Genomic DNA, 13,540 nt, shown 5'->3' with positions numbered 1-13,540 from the left:
AGACAGACAGACCATAAGACATTTAATACAGCTAGTTCAGGTAGGCTTTGAGGAAGTTTGCTACTCCAACAGCATATTAAAAGCCCATAAAGCAGAAACTGGTGTCCCAACTTCCAACAGCTAACAAACTCAATTTAAAGTAGCAGCAGTGAGATTCTTCTGAATTAAACCACTATTCAAATGAAGGCTATACTCTCTTGCAACAGAAAACAATTTATTGATGTTTTATTAGGTGCCAGTTATTGTCTTCCATAAATTCAAGTAGCTTAGACCTTTTTAGACTGCTGAGAAATGCACAAAAGGATTACATAGTGTTGAACTATTCCAGTCTGCTGAGGAAGCCAATATGGAATCTTCCAAACAATACATTAGGATGAATTAAACTCCATACTAGTCTTGCCCATATGCTTCAATTCCCACCTGGCATGGTTATAAATGTCTATAGTTACTAAACCCTAAAGAGCTAGAGAGCCACTGCAGCAAAAGGCCTCACAGAAAGTCACAAGATTCCCAATAGAATTTCCTGGAATTTGTTGATGTCTCACAATGCTGCAGTGATGCCAGAAGTCATGGTTTTGTGGCTCTCCGCAAATCCATGTAATATAGTATTTCTCTCCATTCCTGCCTCACGCATGCCATTGGTGGTAGGCTGTCTACATCCTCTCTACCTGAGATCAGGAGAGTGAAAAGAGTTCCTATCAGGCTCATAAAACTCCCACAAGAGTTGTTGTGTATTTGGTTGTCATGGGTTTTGTTACTATGGCAACTGAGTTAGACTATTAAGGGATAGCTCAGTCGGTTTCAACCGGCTGAGTGAGCTCTCTGTCTCTGAAAATAAAATGGAGGTTTTGGTTAGCTGTCTGCTCTCTGGCCTCAAGTGATTGCTTCCTACACCGGCTGCCCCAAGGATATAACACTGGCGACGAGGATGGGATTCCGGTGCTGCTCCAGTAACAGAAGGAAGTAGAAGTTAAGGTAAAGAACAAACAAACAAAAAAAGCTGCTTGTTTGCACTGACTGTGAAAGTGAAACTAAAATCATGGCTACTCTGACCAGGCCCCTGGAGCCTTTTGATGAGAATACAGAGCAGTGGCATGTGTATACTGAGCGTTTTGAGCTTTTTGGTATTGCAAATGACATTACAGAAGCAAAGAAGGTGCCAATATTCTTAACTGTTGTAGGGGCTAAAACCTACTCTCTGCTACGCAGCTTACTGCACCCTGTTAAGCCTGAGACATTTCTCCCCAAAACCACTGGTAATTGCTGAAAGATATAGGTTCCACAAAAGAGACCAAAAGGAAGATGAAACAGTTGTACAATTTGTAGCAATTCTAAAAAAGCTAGCAGAACACTGTGAATTTAAAGAAATGTTAAATGATGCCCTGCGTGACAGGTTAGTGTGTGGCCTGTACAGTGAAGCTATACAGAAGCGCCTACTGACAGAGGCTCAGCTTACCTTACAGAAGGCTGTTGATATTGCTGTCTCCATGGAACTGGCTACAAGGGAGGCACAATACATTGGTGCACCCCCTAGGGTGCAAAAAAGTGTCACAAGAACGGACCCACAAAACTGTGCAGAGTCAAGAATGTTACCGCTGTGGTAAGCCAGGACACCAGGCATCAGAATGCTGGTGTAAGGACCTGGTGTGTCGACACTGTGGCAAAAAGGGACACATTGAGTATGCCTGTAAACAAAAGAAAAAGAGGCCTGTGGTCTGGCCGACAAAAAGAGGAACCTTGCATACTCTAGAGCAGACCCAGGATGATCAAGGAGACACCTCATCACAAGAGGAAGTGCCACTGCATGTTTTGTCTTTGGCAGCGGGCTCATAGGCAAACCTATACGCATGGAACTAGACACCGGTGCAGCTGTCTCGCTGGTTCCTGAGACTGTGTATAAGGAAAAGCTACAGCATCTTCCGCTTAAGGCAACAAAAACTGTTCTGAAGACGTATACAGGTGAAGCTGTGCCCATGTTGGGCACTATTGATGTTAAGGTGGAGCTCAATGGACAGGCAGCTAAATTGCCACTGTTTGTGGTGAGAGGTGACTACCCAGCCTTAATGGGTAGGTCTTGGCTTGGGAAGATTCAGCTGAACTGGGCAGAAGTGCACCGGATGACTAAAGAAGAAACCAGTCTAACCCCTATACTAAGGAAACATGCTGCTGTTTTTGGAGATGATTTGGGAAGTATGAAGGGAATCACTGTGACATTGAACATTAAACCTGGCAGTCCACCAAAATATCTGAAAGCCCGAACTGTGCCATATGCCATCAGGCCAAAAGTTGAAGCAGACCTGGAGCGCCTGGTCACCAATGGAGTCCTAATACCAGTTACCCATAGCTCATGGGCCACTCCTATCGTTCCAATCATGAAGAAAGATGGCTCTCTCCGGATTTGCGGGGATTTTAAAGTCACTGTCAACCCAGTGTTGTGTGCAGAGCAATACCCGCTTCCCCGCATCGATGACCTCTTCGCAGGCCTGGCTGGGGGACAAAAGTTCAGTAAGATTGATCTGAGTCAAGCATATTTACAGATGCACGTCGATTAAAAGTCCCAAGAGCTGTTGACTATTGTGACTCATAAGGGGCTTTATCGATACTGTCGCCTACCCTTCGGAATCACATCGGCTCCCGCCCTGTTCCAGAGGGCTATGGACCAGATCTTGTGTGGCTTGTCAGGAGTTCAGTGCTATCTGGACGACATCCTGGTCACTGGAAGAATTGAAGAGGATCACTTAAAGAATTTAGAGGCTACCCTACAAAGACTGGAAGAGTATGGCCTACGAGTTCGCAAAGACAAGTGTGAATTCTTCAAGCCCTCTGTTGAATATTTGGGACACATCATCGATTCTGCAGGTCTTCATAAGGCCCCTGCAAAAGTTAAAGCTATTGTGGAGGCTCCCCCACCTCGAAATGTAAGCCAGCTGCGCTCGTTTCTAGGACTACTGAACTATTATGGAAAGTTCATCTCACAGTTAGCCACACTGCTAAAACCACTTCATGAGCTCCTTGGGCAGAACAAGGCCTGGAAGTGGACTGAAGCCTGTGATGTTGCATTTAACAAAGCTAAGGATGCATTGTTAAATTCTGAAGTTCTAACGCACTTTGATCCATCCTTACCCCTGCAATTGGCCTGCGATGCTTCCCCTTATGGAGTGGGAGCGGTCGTGTCACATATTATGCCTTCGGGAGAAGAAAGACCTATTGCTTTTGCTTCACGCACTCTAAGCAAAGCAGAAACTAACTACGCCCAAATCGAACGTGAGGCATTAGGAATTGTTTTTGGAATTAGGAAGTTTCATCAGTACCTGTTTGGGCGAAAGTTTACTCTTCTTACAGACCATCGACCTCTGATGTCAATTTTTGGACCCTACACAGGCATTCCCCCATTAGCCGCTAGTCGTATGCAACGCTGGGCATTGATACTTTCTGCACACACATATGAAATCAAATATCGGAAATCCACTCTGCACGGCAATGCAGATGGCCTCTCAAGGTTGCCTTTACCGGTCAAATATCAAGATAGTGCCCAAAAGGAAATCTTCTACTTTGAACAGGTAGAGAATACACCCATCACTGCTACTCAGATAAAGAAGGCAACCCGCGTTGACCCAGTATTATCCCAAGTTATGGACCTGGTGATGCATGGAAAATCTCGACAAACCTCTCCGGTCTCACCCGACCTTGTTCCCTACATGTCCAGGCGGACGGAGTTATCGGTCCAATCTGGTTGTTTGTTGTGGGGGAGACGTGTCATTATTCCACCACCACTGAGATCACAGATGTTAGAACAGCTACATTCCGGTCACTGTGGAATAGTGCGCATGAAGGAAATTGCACGAAGCTATTTTTGGTGGCCTAGATTGGACGGCGCTATTGAAGAGAAGGCAAAAGCTTGTATGTCATGTCAGGGTGTAAGAAATGCACCCCAGTGGGCACCCCTACACCCATGGGACTGGCCTGAAAACCCGTGGCAACGTATTCACGTTGACTTTGCTGGCCCACTTGAAGGAAGCATGTTCTTGGTGGCAGTAGATGCCCATTCTAAATGGCCAGAAGTCTCTATAATGCAGTCCACTACTGCAGAGAGTACTAGCCAAAAACTACGAGGACTCTTTAGTCGTTTTGGTCTGCCAGAACAACTTGTGAGCGACAACGGACCGCAGTTCGTCTCTCAGGAGTTTCAAAATTTTATGAAGGCAAATGGGATACACCACATCACGTCAGCACCATATCATCCGTCCACCAACGGATTAGCTGAAAGATTTGTGCAGACAATGAAAAACGCTTTGAAATCAGCAAAGGGACAACACTCCATTCAAAAGCGTCTGGATACCTTCTTACTTTCCTATAGAAACACACCTCATGCTACGACCCAGGCGTCCCCAGCCTTTCTAATGATGGGACGACAGCTGCGCACTTGCTTTGATCTGCTGAAACCTTCTGAACCCAGACAAACTGTGCAACATCAGCAGCAATATCAAGTCATCAGACGGGCACCCAGAGCAAAAGACCGAACCTATAGCCCAGGACAGCCAGTTTTGGCTCGGAATTATACTTCCAGAGCTAAATGGGTCCCGGCCACAGTCATCACTCAAACAGGACCTGTTTCCTATACAGTCCGGACTGCAGAGAATCTTACCTGGCGGCGACATGTAGATCAGCTGTTGCCAGGTCATGCCAGTCTTCAAGACCCATCTGCAGTTGAGGGGTCTGACTTCACCCCTCCTGGTGAGGCACCGAATCATGAGTCACCTGTTCCTGACTGTTCTCCTCCATTACTGCCGGCAGCTGAGATACCCCTTTGCCCAGCACGAGCTGATACCACCTCCTCACCTATTCGTGCTGCGGACCCTGAGCCCCTAGTACTTTCGGGTGCAACAACACCAGAAGTTCGCCGTAATCCACCTAGAGACAGAAGGCCTCCTCATCGGCTGGATCTTTAGTTAGGGCGAACCCACGGTTATGGGGCAAAATAATCCCCAGGGTTTAGCCGGGAATGGAGGCAGTCTACCCTCCTTCTCTAGTTTAGTGTGTGTTTTATTTAGGGGATGTTCTTATTAGGGGGGGAGGAATATGTTGTGTATTTGGTTGTCATGGGTTTTGTTACTATGGCAACTGAGTTAGACTATTAAGGGATAGCTCAGCCGGTTTCAACCGGCTGAGTGAGCTCTCTGTCTCTGAAAATAAAATGGAGGTTTTGGTTAGCTGTCTGCTCTCTGGCCTCAAGTGATTGCTTCCTACACCGGCTGCCCCAAGGATATAACAAGAGTTGCACGTAGCTTTGAAGCTAGAGAGAGTGAACTCAAGCAGTCATAGAACCACACTGAACATTCCTAATATTATAATCAGATGAAGGTGCCCCATGTGCCGTTTCCTATTGCCCAGTGTCATTAAAATCAGTGGAGTCTTCCATTTTGTTATATTTGAGAGTAATGGTACTGTGGGAGATAGCGGTCTCTTTTGCAAATTTCTAGATCCTTATCTGAATGGACTTATCTATAGCACCGAAACACTCATTTAGATGAATCTCTATGGAATTGAGGCAAAGCCTGTTCCATACAGGAGTCACATCACAGGTAACATGATACCCACCAGCTTCTCACAGTCTGTTTCAGCTTGCTGTCTTCGCTTGATCTCCACATCTACCTGATTGCGAGCATGTTTCAGCTTCACATCCAGTGCACTACGCTCAGTTTCTGTTTTCATCAGAAGATCCTTGTACCTGGCCAGCTCATGATCTGCCTTCTGCCACTTCTTTCGGAACTCTTCAAAGTTCTTTGCCAACTGGATAAACTCTGGGAAGAGGATGCTTAGTCTTAACAACAGTGAAGAATGGAAGCAGAAGAAATACAGCATCTCCTCCTTTATGTAGGAAGAAATCTTCCATTAATGATTGCCTTCAAGTAAAGATAACAGATCAGCTGACCTGCTGGCAAACCCAGCTGAAGAGAAAGTCTGCAGAAGAGCCAAGAGGCTAGCTAGCTCAGTGGTCTCCAACCATTTTACAAGCAGGATCACATTTTGAATCTAAGGGCAACCCAGGATCTACCCTGCCCCTTCCCCGAGGCCCTGCCCTGCTAACTCCCCCATCCCCCCCTCGCTCACTTTCCCCCACCCCCCCTCGCTCACTTTCACCAGGCTGGGGCAGAGTGTTGGGGTTCAGGAGGGGGTGTGGGCTCTGGGCTGAGCCTGGGGCAGGGGGTTGGGGTGCAGGAGGAGGTGAGGGGTGCAAGTTCTAGGAGGGAGTTTGGGTGCAGGAGTAGACTTCAATAAAAGATAGTCACTCCTCAGGTTTCATGTGTTATTCTAAATCAGCTGAAAGAAAAAGATGACCTTCCTGGCAAGTTGTCATACATCAGGCCAAAACTACTGCTATTAAAATAACATGAAGACAGACTGTGTTATGGTCACAGCTTAGTACACCAGAAAGACTTTCAATAGCAGATTCAATTGTATCTGCTGTAATGTGCTCCAGTAGATGTAGATTAGTATTATAAACGTCTGGAGCTGCAACTCCATTCAGCTAGATAATTTCACCTTCAAAACCAGTATTTGTATAAAGCCAATTTCCATTAGCTATTTAACACTGCCCTAAGGGGAATATAAGTGTTCCACCCTGCAAAGTTACAGCAAGAAGAGATTTCACAAGTTTCAGTGTTTTCCCCCTGGCTATTTATGTAACCGGTTAGTCCCAGATCGTATGGACTCTCCTTGGGCCCATGTCGAAGAAAGTTAACTGTTGGATCCCCCCTAAGGTTTTCACCCCCTCCTTTGGTAATAATTAGCTACACACACACACACACACACCCCTACACCTTACAAACTCCAAATTTGAAATTCCATGTGCAAGAAAATCAGGATGCTACAAGCATGATGGTCACTTCAAGAGTCCAGTCAGAGCAAATAAACCAAGTTTGCTCCCAAATCTATGTACCTGGAAAAGCACCACTACCTACAAAGCCATCGGTGGTCTCTTTAGTACACAGGGCTGAAGTCAAAATGAGCTAGCAGTTGTCAATTCCTACACTGAACTACATCCATGAGTTAACTGTGACATGACTTACGGTATTCATTTCCTTCATTTAGAAATTCTGACTGGCGCATGAGTTGGTCAAACAGATTCCGTAAGTTCAGCATTGCAGTCTCCATCTTCCTGCCAAGAAATCAAGAGAGTTAAAGTGATCTATCCAGGTTTTTCCACTCCTCCAGACACAGACGTCATTGCCAGCCTAAGACAAACTTGTGCTCAAAAGTCTCTGACTTAACATTTGCAGCCAAACACAAAAGTCTCTCAAGAATGCAGTTTCTTAGAGCTGTATGTTTCTCATCTTATTCTTGGAAGAAAAGGTGTCCCTATGAACTGAAGATGGTCAAGACAGCTTTGTACAGAAGCACAACATTTTCCACCCACACAAACACTCCAATGCTTTAGGTAACTTGCAATATACTGTAGGGTCTCATATCCCAACAAGACAATCAGGGATTTCTTGCCAATTTATTATTTTGAGGGTATACGATATTGTTCCAATTCCAGCCTAGGAGTAATATAACTCTTCACAGGACACCATTATCCCTACAGTTTCAGAGCTACATACATAAAAAATAAAACAAACATTCTTGGGAGATCTTTGGGTAGATTTGGATTTTGCTTAGTTTTTTTAAATTATTATTCTTATTGAAAAGATCTTTTAAAATGCTGGCCACATGACATTCTGATAAGTAAGCTGGAAAAATGCAGGCTCAGTGGAACTACCATTAAGTGGATACATAATTGGTTAAACAACCGCAAACAAAGAGTAATTATTGATGGACTGGAGGGAGGTCTCCAGTGAGGTTCCACAGAGATCTGTTCTGGGTCTGGTGTTGTTTAACATCTTTATTAATTATTTGGATATAGGAATACAGAACATACTGATCAAATTTGCAGATGTCACAAAGCTGGAAAGGTTAACAGCATTTTGGAGGATACAGCTAAAATTCAGAGGGATCCTGATAAATTGGAGAACTGGGCTATAGACAACAAAATGAAATTCAACAAAGATAGAAAAAACAAATGCACAAATAGAGAATGGGGGATAACTGACATGGCAGCAGTACTGCTGAGAAGGATCTGGGAGTTATGGTGGATCAAACCTCAACATGAGTCAGCAATGTGATGATGTTGCATAATACAATTTTAGGAGAAGGTATAGCTCAGTGGTTTGAGCATTGGCTTGCTAAACCCAGAGTTATGAGTTCAATTCTAGAGAGAGCCATTTCAGGATCTGGGGCAAAATCAGTACTTGGTCCTGCTAGTAAAGGCAGGGGACTGGACTCGACCTTCAAGGTCCCTTCCAGCTCTATGAGATAGGTATATCTCCATATGTTATTTGTTATTTATTTTTAGGTTGCATTAACAGAGGCATAGCATGCAAGTCACAGGAGGTGATAATACCACTGTACTCAGCGCTGGTTAGGCCTCAGCTTGAGTACTGCATCCAATTTTGGTCTTTAATGTATAGAAAGGATGTAGAGAAACTGGAAAGGATCCAGAGGCGACCCACAAAGATGATCAAAGAGACAGGATGCAACCATATGAGCAAAGGCTGAAGGAACTGAGTATGTTTAGTTTGGAAAAGAAGAGATTGGGAGAGACATGATAGCGGTCTTCAGATACTTGAAAGGCTGCCATAAAAAAAAAAAAAAAAAGATGGAAAAAAGTTCTCTCTTGCCACAGAGGACAGGACAAGATGCAATAGGTTCAACCTACAGCATAGTAAATTTAGATTAAAACTCAGGAAAAGCTTCTTAACTGTAAGAACAACGAGGAGTCCTTGTGGCACCTTAGAGACTAACAAATTTATTTGGGCATAAGCTTTCGTGGGCCAAAACCCACTTCATCAGATGCATTGAGTTAAAAATGCAGTAAGCAGTGTATGTATGTGTGTGTGTGTGTGTGTGTGTGTGTGTGTGTGTGTACACACACACGCACGCATATGAAAAGATGGGAGTTGCCTTACCAAGTGGGGGGTGATATCTTGTGGCAATGAATCCCATAGGTTAATTTGTCATGTGTTAAGAAATTTCCCATGGTCAGTTTCTGAGAAAGGATAAATAGGAATACCCAATTTACATTTTTATAGCATTAGTTTGTATCTATCCATCCCTTCTCTAAGTAGTTAGAAGTTTTTGATATCCTCTCAAAGAGAAGTCTTCCATTACAAAAATCATTTTAGTGCCTCTCTGAATCCCCTTATTTCTGTTATATCTTTGAGACTGAAATCAATGGGACTACCTCAAACAGCTAATACAATTAGACTTTACGATGGTGGAGAAGATGAGAGACTATTATTGGAGAGCCTGTGTGGCCCGGCTTTCCGAGCAGCAAGCATGGCTGCTTCAGCTGCTGCAGGGGCGGGCACGTGGACCTCAACAGTGGCCAGGCACCTTGGGCTGGAGGCCAGTGCCAGGGCCTAAAGACTGTTTCGCCTGTGGGCGATGGGGACACTTGAAGAGGATGTGCCCCTACTGGGTTGGGGCAGAAAGGCCTCACCCAGACAAGACTCGAGTGCCCCCTGTGAAGTTAACAGGGGGGCTCCAAACTTGTTGGGCTTGTGGAGAGCAGGGACACCTAAAAAGGGAGTGCCCCCATGGAACTCGCAGGGCCCAGGCGAGCCCTGAAGGAAGGGCTATGCCGAAGATGGACCATGGACAGACTCGAGTGCCCCCTGTGAAGCCAACAGGGGGGCTCAAAATGTGTTGGGCCTGTGGGGAACTGGGGCACCAGAAGAGGGAGTGCCCTCAGGGGACTCCCAGGGCCCAGACTAGCCCTGAGGTGGTCAGGGGTGGGCACTGGATGTGCTGCTACTGCCACAAGGGGCACAAGAAGCCTAGTTCCCAGAGAAGTTGGGGGCGGCCGGAGGACCAGGCCCCAAACAAACCAGGGATCCCAGGGAGGAGCTGAAAAGGCTACCACGGGAACCCAAACCCTGGAGGAAGCAAGCAGGCTGCTCCAAGCACTGGAGAGTAGAAATCTACTAGGGCGTGGGGCTAGACAATGACTGACAGTAGCCATATACTGAGGCAAGGTGGGGATAGAGGGTGGGGGTTCCCCAAGGAGGGGAGACCCTAAGAGAAAGGCGTTATTGCTGAGGGCAGCACCCCATGTAAGAAGGCACTGGGTCCAGGAAGGGACACAGGGGGCCTGAAGACAGGCAGATCACCAGCCTGCAGAGGGCGCTCCAAACTGGAACTGAGCTAATTCCCAGAGTCACCAGCAGGAGGTGCCGCAGGGGTGAGTCCGACCCGTTTACAGTGGTAAAGCAGTGCTCCAGGGGGGCGGGGTTGCACGCTCCAGCAGAGCTAAGCAAGTTCTATATAGCATGGTTTCACCTATAATGTGGTAAGAGTTTTTGGCTCCTGAGGACAGCGTTATATCGGGGTACAGGTGTACTAACTTAAAGACACACAAAAATGTGGTAAGAGTTTTTGGCTCCTGAGGACAGCGTTATATCGGGGTACAGGTGTACTAACTTAAAGACACACAACAGTGTTCTTCAGCTGATTAAATGCCTTTTACCTCAACACCTAAAAAGCATGTAGGCAGCACATATTAAGTATAGCTGCCTGAGCAGTGCCACTTAAAGTCTACATTCACCAAGTTATTGTCTAAAGGTATAAAAATCCAGGCTTAGAGAAGAATGAATGAAGAATTTTAATCATTTAAAAATACAATAGACAATATGGGGTGAGAGAAGAATCTGGAGAAGGGAAAATGCAAAACAACATTTTAGAAGGGTTGATACGTACAGTGTATTTAAAGCATCAAGCACCCAGGTATCTTCCTAAAATATGGTATTCATAGTACTTTCATGGATTTTCAGACCTAAACATGAGACAGAAAATGGAAGCCAAGCAGTCCTAACTAAGGAGTCAAAACTAATTTTAGATCTCTCCCAGACTCATTTCAAAGTAATCCATGTCCTTAAAACAAACTACCACAGACCATGCTGGGAAACTCTTCTGTTCCACAGTTAAAAGGGAGGTGCCTCTTCCAGACTATAAATCACTCTCTTTCCCTACACAAGGTAGAGATCCAAAAGGTCTAACTTAAGCCTTACCATACATTTACAATGTCCATTGCAAAGATGCCTCTAAGTAAGAGGAGTGTATCTAAAAGAGTCATTAGGATCCCAGTGAAAGAGCTACAAGTTTATTTAGGATAAACAAGGATCTAACAGAATTTCAATTAGGCCTCTAGAGAAAGGCACCCAAACACTACGATGCTTCTACTCTAGTGCATCCTAAACATCCTGTTGACAGTTACAGGTTCACTCTGGGACGTACAAAACACAACCATCTTCCCCTACCAGCAATACAGCAATGCCCACCACGCAAAGGGGGGTTCAACAGAAAGGCTCTCCGCAAATAGGGCTCCTGCCTGAGGGCAGAGGCGGCTATTGCGGGACCCAGCTACTGGCCATGAGGCTCCTCGAGGTTAATCCATCATTGCCTGATGGGGGGAGGACGGGTCAGTACAAAGAAGATTCAGGTTAGGGCATGTTCCAGCTGCGTCGAAGGCACCGCCAACATCCTCCATCGCCCACCCGCCGCCAGGGCTTCCCATCCCCTCGGGGCCGCGATACCACGGTGACGGGGCCAGGATCAGAGCGCGCGGGGCTGCTTCGGGCCAGCTCGGACCGTTCCCGCCAACGGGCACCAACTCCACGTCTCGGAGGGTAAGTGTGGCGCGGCGCCGCGCAGCCGCCGGAGGGAGGGCCCGTCACCCCGGCACAGGGGGGAGCCGATGGGGCGATCCCTCCCCACCAGCCTGAGGGTCACTCAGCGCGGGGACTCGTCCCCACCTCCCACAGCGTCACCCGGGAGGGCCCCCCGCCCGCCCGACAGAGTCACCCCGGTTCCCCCGCTACTCACCCTGGCCGCCTCACACGCTCGGGGCGACGCTCCCTCACCCAGCCGGCGGGCGCTAACTGTCTGCGTCCGCGCGGCTCCGCGCCCTGATTTGAATCCTAACAGCTGGCCAATCACAGAGAGCTATCCGGGCCTTCTCAGCCGCTCATTGGTTCCGCTTCCACACGTAGAACTGGCACGCTGAAGCTGACCTGAGCACCATCTTTGCCGAGGGCCTGGCCTGCCAGCTCCACCCCCTGGTTTCTTTCTGCTGAGAGCTGCAGCGCGGCATTTTCATCCGCGAGGGCGAGTGTCGCAATGGAGAGCTCAGCACTTGGGACACGCCTAGAGGCCTCCGTGGGCTACAGCCTATATGCAACCATAAGTCACAGTACCCACCCCAAGCATGCTGCAGTCTCATTTGAGACCTAAGCTAATCTGAGTTCTACAGCAGTAACTGAGGAAGGGCAGAACCTGGCCTGCTGTGTGGGGACCCTGTGCCTTTATTATAAATTTCATGATCCCATAATAAAAGATATTACCCCAATAGATATTAAGGTAATGCCCATTCTTCCTGGTAAAACTGTTCTAATACCTCGCTTTATAATGAACCTAAAGTAATGAAAAATGGTGATACAGGATAATAAAGAGAAAAAACGCACTGTGATAGGACAAATGGTCATTAAAATCAACAGGAACCGTGTGATATTTTAACCTGCTTGTGAGCTCACAAATTCTGCCACCTTCTGAGTCAGGAAAAAAACCAAGATTCATTGGCTCTGAGGATGATAATACTGTCCTTTTGATCTGATAACCTCCAAGTGCCTCACAGATATTTAGATCAACATTTTCAAAAGTAGCCAGCAAGTATGAGTGCCTTAATTTTTGGGTGCGCCATTTGAGACATTTTGGGCTTGGTTTTCAGAAGACCTAGTCACCCACTGCTCTAGTTGAAATCAACAGGAACTCAGGTGTCAGGACCTCTGAAAATATGGCCTAAAGTGGCTCAAATTGGGCACCAAAAAAAGGCCTGACAGCTCCTAGTGAAGTCAATGGGAGTATGTCCATTTACGTCAGTGGGAGCTGGGTCTGACTCTAGTTGAAGCACTCAAAATCAGTGGCCACTTTTGAAAATGTTAACCTTCTTAATCGGCATTTAGATAACATAGGAGCAAGCACCGTATAAAACAAAGTAGATAAATTAGATTAATTCAGATTAGATAGACACTTAGTTTAGGTTAGATTAGCCCCATTTTACAGATGGGGAAAATGAGAGATACAGGTGAAGTAATTTGCTGAAGGTCTAACTGTCTATTTAGATACTACTTATAAGGCTCACATCAAATTAGCATCTGAGCTTCTCCCCCAGTTAGTTAAAAATAACAGTAGAAATCTCTCTTCCTTTCCCAGCTTGTCAAAGAAATAGCTTGACTAGTTTATAGGTTGGTTTGAGTGTGTAAGTAGGTTGTGTGTCTTTGATTGTGAAGAAATTATTGAGGGAAAGCTGAGCAGAAGGGGACACAGTAAATCAGGAATAGAACCCGAGTCCTGACTCTCACCCAGCACCATAGCTTTCAGGGAGGTAAACTGGCCTTCGCATTACTCTCTGATTGCTAAGATTTAATTCTCTTGACTTCTATGAAGT

The 13,540-nt window shown here is 46.2% G+C and overlaps 1 protein-coding gene across 1 annotated transcript in view; it reads right to left on the bottom strand.

The window, feature by feature from the left end:
- LOC123359391 (rac GTPase-activating protein 1-like) overlaps positions 1-11,981 on the bottom strand; it is a 30,430-nt gene extending 18,449 nt beyond the window's left edge. The window contains exons 1-3 of the mRNA XM_045001075.1: positions 11,920-11,981; positions 7,071-7,159; positions 5,599-5,801 (exon numbers count right to left, since the gene is read on the bottom strand). Of these exons, the coding sequence (XP_044857010.1) occupies positions 5,599-5,801; positions 7,071-7,155 (288 nt within the window). The 5' untranslated portion in view covers positions 7,156-7,159; positions 11,920-11,981. The remainder of the gene's footprint in view (positions 1-5,598; positions 5,802-7,070; positions 7,160-11,919) is intronic.
- Positions 11,982-13,540: the final 1,559 nt, after the last annotated feature.

The sequence above is a fragment of the Mauremys mutica genome, unplaced genomic scaffold, assembly GCF_020497125.1.
Source record: "Mauremys mutica isolate MM-2020 ecotype Southern unplaced genomic scaffold, ASM2049712v1 Super-Scaffold_100113, whole genome shotgun sequence".
In the NCBI taxonomy this organism is placed as follows: Eukaryota; Metazoa; Chordata; order Testudines; family Geoemydidae; genus Mauremys; species Mauremys mutica.
This window is presented reverse-complemented; position numbering and strand designations above follow the sequence as displayed.